The sequence below is a fragment of the Nicotiana sylvestris genome, chromosome 1 (assembly GCF_000393655.2).
Source record: "Nicotiana sylvestris chromosome 1, ASM39365v2, whole genome shotgun sequence".
Lineage (NCBI taxonomy): Eukaryota > Viridiplantae > Streptophyta > Magnoliopsida > Solanales > Solanaceae > Nicotiana > Nicotiana sylvestris.
In genome coordinates this window covers 181,290,367-181,299,526 of record NC_091057.1, presented here as the reverse complement: position 1 = coordinate 181,299,526, position 9,160 = coordinate 181,290,367, and the positions used below count along the sequence as shown (strand labels likewise).

Sequence of the window (9,160 nt, the reverse complement as noted above, 5' to 3'; positions counted from 1 at the left end):
CAACATAGAGGGAAACTTGATCCTAGAGCTGATGCTTGTATCTTTCTTGGCTATCCTTTTGGTAAAAAGGGCTACAAACTCTTAAACATACTAACTAAATACAACGTTGTCTCCAGAAATGTTGTTTTTCATGAGACAATCTTTCCATTCTCCATCTTAAACACTAAGTCTTCTCCTTTGTTTCCTAGTACCACACCTCAGATCGCAGTCTCCTCTCCTAGCTATCATTCTTCCCCTATGTCTGTTCCCTCTAATTTTGTTCATTCTACTCCTCAGTCTCCTACCACTACTCCTAGTTCTCCTCCCCAGTCCTCTTCCATTTCTTTTCCTTCTACTTCACCTCATTCCACTCCTCTCTTTTCTTCCTCTAGTTCATCTTCCTCTAATGTACCTAGTCCCTCTCTTTTCTTTGATGCTTCTTCCTCTTCTCCTAACCCTCTACACATTGATTTGCGGAGATCTTTCACGGATCGCAAAACTCCCTCCTATTTAGCTGATTATGTGTGTAATGTTGTGCATTTAACTGATGTTTCTACCTTTTGTTTTCTTTCCCCTGTTTTCCCTTTGCAACCTTCTTCCAATGCTTTATCTTCCTCTAATAAGAAGTTACTTAATTCTCTACCACATATTCAAGAACCTTCTAGTTATTCCCAGGCAGCTATGCACCCTGGTTGGCAAGAAGCTATGACCAAAGAACTTGATGCTTTGTTGCTCAATGAGACTTGGGAGGTGGTCCCTTTGCCGCTGGAAGAAAGAGTTTACCATCTAAGTAGGCCTATAAGGTTAAATTGAACTCTGATGGGAATGTGGAGAGATTGAAGGCTCGTTTAGTGATTCGTGGTGATATACAAAGGGAAGGGGTTGATTTTACAGAAACCTTCTCTCCGGTCGTCAAAATGACCACCATATGTTGCATCCTAGCTTTGGCAGTCAAAAAGAATTGGAAATCCTTTCAGTTAGATGTCAACAACACGTTTCTTCATGGTGACCTCCATGAGGAGGTCTATATGAAATTTCCAGGCGGCCTTACACCTGCTACTCCTAACCTTGTTTACCGACTTAAGAAGTCTCTATATGACCTACGTCACGCTTCTCGCCAGTGGTATGCTCGTTTAACTGCAGCTCTGAACTTTAAAGGGTTTACTCATTCTATGAACAACTACTATCTATTCTACAAAAAATCTGGTACCTTTGTTTCTTTGGTGGCTGTTTACATAGATGACATCCTACTTACGGGGAATAATGTTGAAGAATTACATAATTTAAAAGCCTTTTTGTACAGTGAGTTCAAGATTAAGGACTTAAGGAACTTAGCTTATTTTTTGGACATGGGAGTTCTTCGTAAGGTTCTGGCATCATTCTCAGTTAACAGAAATTTATTCTTGAACTTTTAGAGGAGTTTGGCTATCTTGGTTTGTCTCCGGCCAGTTGCCTATTGGATCCTTCTATCAAATTGCATGCTTACCATGGGGTTCCACTCTCTGATCCTACTTTATATCGTCGTCTTCTAGGCAAACTCAATTTTTTTTACGCATATGCATCGTGATCTTTTCTTTGCCGTTCAACACTTAAAGCCAATTTATGTAGGCTCCTCATGATTTTCATCTGCAGGCTGCTCATCACTGTTTACGATATTTGCTTTTGGACCTTGGTCTTGGGTTGTACATGACTGCTTCTCCTTCTTTGGATCTCTATCTTGCTATCTTCCGCTGAAGCTGAGTACAGCTCTATGCGTCGTGTCATGGCTGAGCTCACCTGGTTGGTTCGTCTCCTCGATGACCTTTCGATTCTGCTAATTTTGCCAATTCTTCTTCGTTCTGATAGCCAGGCGGCGATCCATATTGCCAAAAACCCGGTTTTTCATGCGCGTATTAAGCACGTTGAACTCGACTGCCATTTTGTCTGCCAACAGTACCAAGCTAGTATGATTTCTTTGTCTTTCGTCCCTTCGTCTTTGCAGCTCACCGATATTTTTACTAAACCCCTCTCTGGGCCATCTTGTCGGGACTGTTTAAGCAAGTTGGGGGTTCTTTAGGCACCCTCCAACTGGGTTGGGGGAGGGGGGGAATTTCGCCGAAAAAGCCTCAATGGCCAATGAGGATCATGGATGATGGCTAGGGTTCTCTATTTCTTGAATGTATCGACTGAAATGAGTAAAGAGAAAGGAGATTCGTATACAGGTTAATGTTCCGGGTCGGTTCGCATCCACACTCATTTGGTCTGCCACGTGTCGCTTATCTGATTTTGTCTAGTTAATCTCAGCCATTCATGACAGTTGTAGTCCTCTATTGTTATTAGTTAATTATTCGTTAGGTTAGTCGGTTAGAGAAATAGGGAGTATTTTAGCTGTGTTTATATATTACACATTGTACAATACACAAGGCAGTTGAGAAATTTCAACTAGTTTTATTCTAGAATCTTCAATGAAATTCAACAGAAAATGGTGAAACAAAATTAAGATGCAATAAAATGCCAAATACATATAGCCAAGGGTGCAAATTAAATTGTATCAAAATGTATTGTGCAAACCAATGCACATCAATTGTTTTCACTTTTAACAAAACAAGATGACAAACTCACAAAAAGAAATCCAGACACAAAATTGCAATCGCCTACTTCGTGATAGAAGAACATTATTATTTCACCAAAGAGACCAATCTTAAGTACCTAAAGCATCTTTCTGATCAAGTTCAAATTGGTCAATGATTGTATGTTGTGTCTATAATTTAGTAATTATACATAAACAAATGAAATTTATAATTACATGGAAAGTTGAAGTAACCCCCCATTTTTTCAAGAGCAATATTGATTCTGATTAAGGGCTACATGTTCACTTCTTGCTTTGGCGAAATTCACGAGATTCACCATTTTCACTGCTTGAGTATTCTTGACTTGACATGCTGGATTTTCTGAATTTTCTTATGTCATATGAACCTCCATCATGTTCAGAACTTCCACCAGAACTAAGAGTAGCACTATGGCCAAGTTTTCCTCCCTCATTTAAATCGTCCAAAGTAACATCATCTTCTAAAGCACGCACAATCTGTATATATGTAACGTAATTCATTAATCAATATTTTTCAAAACATATATTATAAGACCACCCCTTTTTAAATTAAAAAAATACTTTTCTAAAACTTTTTGTTTCAAAGGAAATATACTCCTAATTTAATAACTAAGAAAAATTATAACATGCTTTTGAATTATACACCTCAATGTATATAAGAAATCTTGTGTACAACATTGCGTCATTGAAAAGGGCAACCTAATGCACAAAATATCTTACGCTCACGTAGAGTTCAAGGAAGGACCGCACCCAAAAGGCAGGGGCGGATTTATAGGCTAATACATGGGGCACGTGAACCCATGGTCTCTCCATCAAAGTAGGTATTTTATGTACATATTTTCTAGAATTGCTCTAATATTATCCGCTAAGTAACATGCATGCTCTAAAGAGACTAAATGGTGCACTTTGTTGAATGCTGAGTTGTTTAGCTAGAGGAGCAATGACCAATTCCCATTTAATACTTTCTTTTTTCTCCTTTCTTCAGTGGTGCACACATGTTATAAAAATTCTAGATCTACCTCTGTCCAAGGGACCTAATGTAAACAGCCTACTCTTCGACTCGAACTCGTGACCTATAAGTGACATAGAGATAACTTTATCGTGTCTCTAAGGCTCCCCTCACAAAATTGAAACAAAAAAAAAAATAGCAAAAAGAGCAAGAGAAAACTAACCTGACTCATTCTCGGACGTCTTTTAGCAGAATGCCTGATTGATGCAGCAGCACATGCCACCATACATAACATCTGTTGTGCATCAAATTTCCCCTCCAAACGTGGATCTATTAGTTCATCATAATCTCCACCCTCTGTTGCACGAATGAGAATAGGCCTTGCCTGTATATACATTATCGAAAAAGAAATGATAATTACTTACTACAAATTAGAATGATGTACTGTTGTCTACTTATATATAGATTATATCATAAATTATGTAGACGAAATAACTTGTAGTTGTATCAAACAATATTGAAAATTACCCATTCAACTAAGGTATCATCGTCACCATCCATATCTATTGGACGACGTCCAGTTATAAGTTCCAAAAGCATAACTCCATACGAATAAACATCAGATTTCTCAGTTAGTTTGCCACTTGAAGCATACTCTGGTGCTAAGTACCTGTTAATTATCCATACAAACAATTTCACGTCATTATTTCATTTTAATTAAACCCACTAAGACATGATGCAAATTAAAGTAACTATTTTCACTTTGTAGGTGAAATAAGACTTTTATGTAATTGAAGAGCAATTACCGGAACAAAAAATGATAGCAAAAAATTAAAAAATTAAAAATTAATAATAGACATCATTTTAATAAATATTTTAGGATACTCACCCAAAAGTTCCCATGATACGGGTGGATACATGAGTATTGGTGTCGGATGAAAGCTTAGCTAACCCAAAATCAGCTACCTAATTAAAAAAAATGTAAGAATTGTGATAATGAAAATATTTTCGTATCTAAGTGAAACAAAATTCCCCATTTGATAGATATTCCAATACCTTGGCTTCAAAATTTTCGTCCAATAGGATATTTGCAGCTTTAATATCTCTATGAATAATTTTAGGGTGGCCTGTACACAAAAGAGTACTTAGATATGAAAATACAAAATAATTCAAATAGTAAAGGTGAAAATTATGAAAAAAAATTGAAGTTAATTACAATCTTCATGAAGATAAGCAAAGCCTTTCGCAGATCCTAATGCAATTCTGTGCCTTGTATTGAAGTCCATAGGTGGACGACCAGCTCCTAAGAGAATGACATAAAGGAAATATGAGATAAGTTAAAAACAAGAAATAACAATTAGCAAGGTACTGTATTTAAACTTTACGCTCCCGTTTGGCCATAAAATTTGGGATTTTATTTTCAAATATTTGTTTGTCAATAAATTTTAATCGTTTTTTGGTAGATTTGAAAAACAAAATCTTCGAATTCCAAAAACAGCTCTAGAGTAGTTTTTGAATTATTCAAATAAAATGTATTTCCAAACACAATTTCAACTTTCGAAAATCAATTTTCATCTTATCTTCAAAAATTTATTCTTTCGAGTTTCAACTAAATCTATATCAAAAGCTAACTTAATAAGTACTTTGGGGTGAGGAAAGCTATTTTTTCAAATTATATTTTTCAGGAAGTAAATCATTTTTTGATATTTGTGCCAGAAAATAGTTTGTACCCAAAGAGAGAAATTGACTTCCCTCACTTTTTTTGGCAGAAGTCATTTTCTTTCACAATTATTTCAACTCTTAGCAATATTATTGCGTTAACTAAAGCTTATAGTACATCCTAGCTATAATTAATACTCAAAAGTTTTTATCAAACACTATCCGATTTGTTAAATATTATTATCTTTTTTTTAATAATTAAAGTTTTTTTTTCCAAAAAAAATCTTTTCAAACTCTAACCAAATATCTAAAAATATTTTCTAAAAAATAATACTATATTTTTTATTTTATAAAATGACTTCCATCATACCAAACGTATCAATAAACTTCTACAATCTAGTGTTTTGCAAAGAAAGTATACATACCATGGAGGTGATATTCAAGAGTATTATTGGCAACAAATTCATAAACAAGCATCCTTTGAGAGCCAGCACTACAATACCCAACCAAAGACACGAGATGACGATGATGTACACGACTTATAATTTCAACCTCAGCTTGAAACTCTCTTTCACCTTGTCCACTATTAGATTTCAAACTTTTAACAGCAATCTCTTTACCATTAGGCAAAACTCCTTTATGTACATAACCAAAACCACCTTGTCCTAAAAGATTAGCCTTAGCAAATCCTCCAGTTGCAGCTGCTAAATCATCATAAGTAAAACTACTTTGGTTAAAACCAAGAGCCATTGCTGGATGTGGAGGTGGTAAAGGAGGTTGATGTGGACCAGAGAAAGCTGCAGAACTCATTTCACTACTACTCATCACTGGTGGCGGCGGCGGCGGCGCGATTGGCCAACTGTGTTCTGAACTTACTTGTGCACTAGGTGGCATTTTGCCAAACTGATCTGTTGATTGGAGTTTGTTATTATTCTGCCAATTGTTCCCATGTTGTCCACTGTTATTGTAGTAGTGACGACTGTCTGTAAAATACATAATTAACGTTAGAAATTGATAAAGAAAGAAATATGAATATAGACGAACAGAAACAAGAAGAAGACTTGAGTCGTGATATCATAATTTTCTATTAAAAAAAATGATTGCCTGAATTTTGGAGGTAGCATTGTGTGGGCAAGCACAATTATCAATTGTATTGAAAGTGTTTAGTTTTAAATGAAACATGTTGACATAAGCTAGTTTCAATTAAAATTGTAATTTTCCATAGTAGGCAGAACCAACATATGTTCCTTTGACCGTTGAAACATATACATAATGCACGAGTACTTTCTAAGAAAAAGTTGGATATGTATATATAAAGTTATATTTTTGAATTATATTTTCAACATGGGACTCTAAAAATGATGTTATTTTAAGTAAGGTAGGTAACAAGAATATCTTTTTTTGTTTTCCATCTGGTGTCCGATATTCACATTGGGGTCCGACTAAATCTGTATTCGCGTCAGAAAGTCTCACATAAGAGGGTAAAGCATTCCCTAACAAAGACGACTTCATACCCAGTGACTCGAACCCGAGACTTCTGGTTAATGATGAAGGAGTATTCTCCGCTCCACCGCAATCCTTGTTGTCAAAGTAATAAGAATACCAAAATGATGTACAGTTTATAATTTAGATATGTAAAATTTACACGAAAAGTAAGGCAATATAAAATTTTACATTTTAAAAATGCCACAGATGCACACAAACATTATTGGTCAAGGATAAAAGGGTTGACATTCAAAAATGAACAAGATGTTGAATTTTGGGATGGAAGAATTCATCTAATATGATACAACCAAATAAAAAGTAGGGCAAAGCAGAGAAGGGAAAAAAAGAAAGAAAAAGAGCCAATTTTTCATCTTACATGTTGTGCTTATATACTTATAAACCAAATTGGTATTCGGTAATTGCATTTTTAATTGATCTTTTTATCAATGTATGAAGTGTTCTTAATTTTCCTTAATGCAATACAATATCTCGAAATTAAAGCACATAATTAAATTAAGATAACAAAAAAAAAGATAAAGTAAGATGTATACTCATGACTCCGTGAGAATTGTCTCTGTAGTAGCCAATTTGAGCATGCTTCCTTTTCTTCTTTCGTTTACAACAAGATACGAGGAAAACTATCATAACAAGAAACAATAGTCCTGCTCCAGCAGCAACTCCAACCCTGAGTGATGTTTTGTTATCTTTAGCATCTGACTTTGCCGAGGGATTCTTTGGAGGGGCAAGAGATCTAGAGTTAGGAGAATTATGTGATGGTGGAGAGGGTGGCGGCGGCGGAGGTGGCGGTGAATGAGCCGATGAACCTCCTTTTGATGAATCCGGTGATTTTGGTGGAGCCGGTGATGACTTGTTATCAGAATTGTTATTATTATTATTATTGTTATTGTTGTTATTACTGTTGTTGTTATCGTTTCCAGACGAGGAGTCATTGTTAGAAGGAGGAGATTGAGAGTTTGAATTATTGTTATTATTAGAAGGAGGAGATTGAGAGTTTGAATTATTATTATTATTATTATTATTATTATTATTATTATTATTATTATTATTGTTGTTGTTGTTGTTATTGTTGTTATTGTTGTTACTGTTAGAAGGAGGAGATTGAGAGTTTGAATTATTATTATTGTTACTGTTAGAGGGAGGAGATTGAGAGTTTGAGTTATTATTGTTATTGTTATTATTGTTGTTGTTATCACCGGAAGAAGAGGAGCTATTGTTGTTTCCAGATGATGAATTATTGTCAGAATGAGGAGATTGAGAATTTGAATTATTTGGTGGAGATGATGAGGAAGATGGTGGTGAATTTGAAGATGATGAATCTGACGGTGGAGATTCCTCAGATGATGACGAAGACATTTTAATAAAAGTCTTTGTTACAATTTGCGTAGAACAAATTACGCAAATTCTGCCGATCTCCCAAGTATTGATCCCTGTTCATTCCAAATAAATTTTTATTTAGTAAACAATTATCAATCATCATTCAAGAAATCATAAGAGTACTTAACCCAAAAAAAAAAATGAAACCAACCATACCGAACGATCCCAATAACAATAAAACATGAAATTAAACTAACAATAGTACTCAATGAGATCCCATTATAGATTTTCACAATACAGAATCGACATTTAATGTCATTGTATCACAAAAATGATATAAAATGATGATTTTGTATTAAAAAAACGAAGATTAAATGTTAAAGAAGAAGAAATAGAGAGGAAATGAAGAGAAAATGTGATACCTTTAGGAGAAGGGCAGTGAGGATTCTCAAAGGAAGAAGAGTAAAAACATGTTGTATGGAGTAATAATTTTTACGGAGAAACTAAGAGCTGCTTTTTCATCCTCATACTCCTCCTAAAATTAGGGAACTAGTCACTACATTTAAAACACACAAAAAAACACTATATATTTCATTAATTATAGGGCTAATCTTTATGAAAAAAAAAACTTGAATTACGATTTAAATAACATTGACTAGATATTCTTATTTGTAAAATTAAATGAACAACTATATTTTCACTCATTTAATTATACCGTTTTGTCAATTTGGTTTGATCTAAGTAATCTCACCACACGTGTAACTTTCTTTCCACTTCTTGCGCTCTACTGTTCCAAGCAAATTGTCAACCACATAGTTGAATTAAAATCAGTTTCAAGCCATTTACTAGAGATTACAATTTAAGAGTTCAATTTACTTTTAAAGTTTTACTTCACATGATAATACCGCCTTAGCTTTATAATTAGACCAAAAATATAATTAGGGATTTTTTTCATACCTATACAAAATTAGAAACTTTATTACCAAAAATATCCATGTTTATATAATTACCCGACCTACCCATGTTTAGTCTACAAAATATATACATTCCACCTTAAAAGACTCTCAATCCATTATTAATGCCTTCAATCAAGGATTTAGTTACACCCTTTTCAACTCTCTTTCTTCCTTTTTCAAGCCATTTTCATCCTTTTCTTCCGTGCTTCT

General features: G+C 34.5%; 1 protein-coding gene across 1 annotated transcript; it reads right to left on the bottom strand.

The window, feature by feature from the left end:
* Positions 1–1,147: 1,147 nt before the first annotated feature.
* On the bottom strand, positions 1,148–8,491 carry LOC104213238 (putative proline-rich receptor-like protein kinase PERK6). Its single transcript, XM_009762692.2, has 9 exons — positions 8,417–8,491; positions 7,211–8,107; positions 5,600–6,157; positions 4,732–4,818; positions 4,572–4,642; positions 4,405–4,481; positions 4,044–4,185; positions 3,739–3,900; positions 1,148–3,043 (listed from the first exon to the last, which is right to left on the bottom strand). Exons 2-9 carry the CDS (start codon positions 8,031–8,033, stop codon positions 2,831–2,833), a joined length of 2,133 nt encoding a protein of 710 aa, XP_009760994.2. The 5' UTR covers positions 8,034–8,107; positions 8,417–8,491; the 3' UTR covers positions 1,148–2,830.
* Positions 8,492–9,160: the final 669 nt, after the last annotated feature.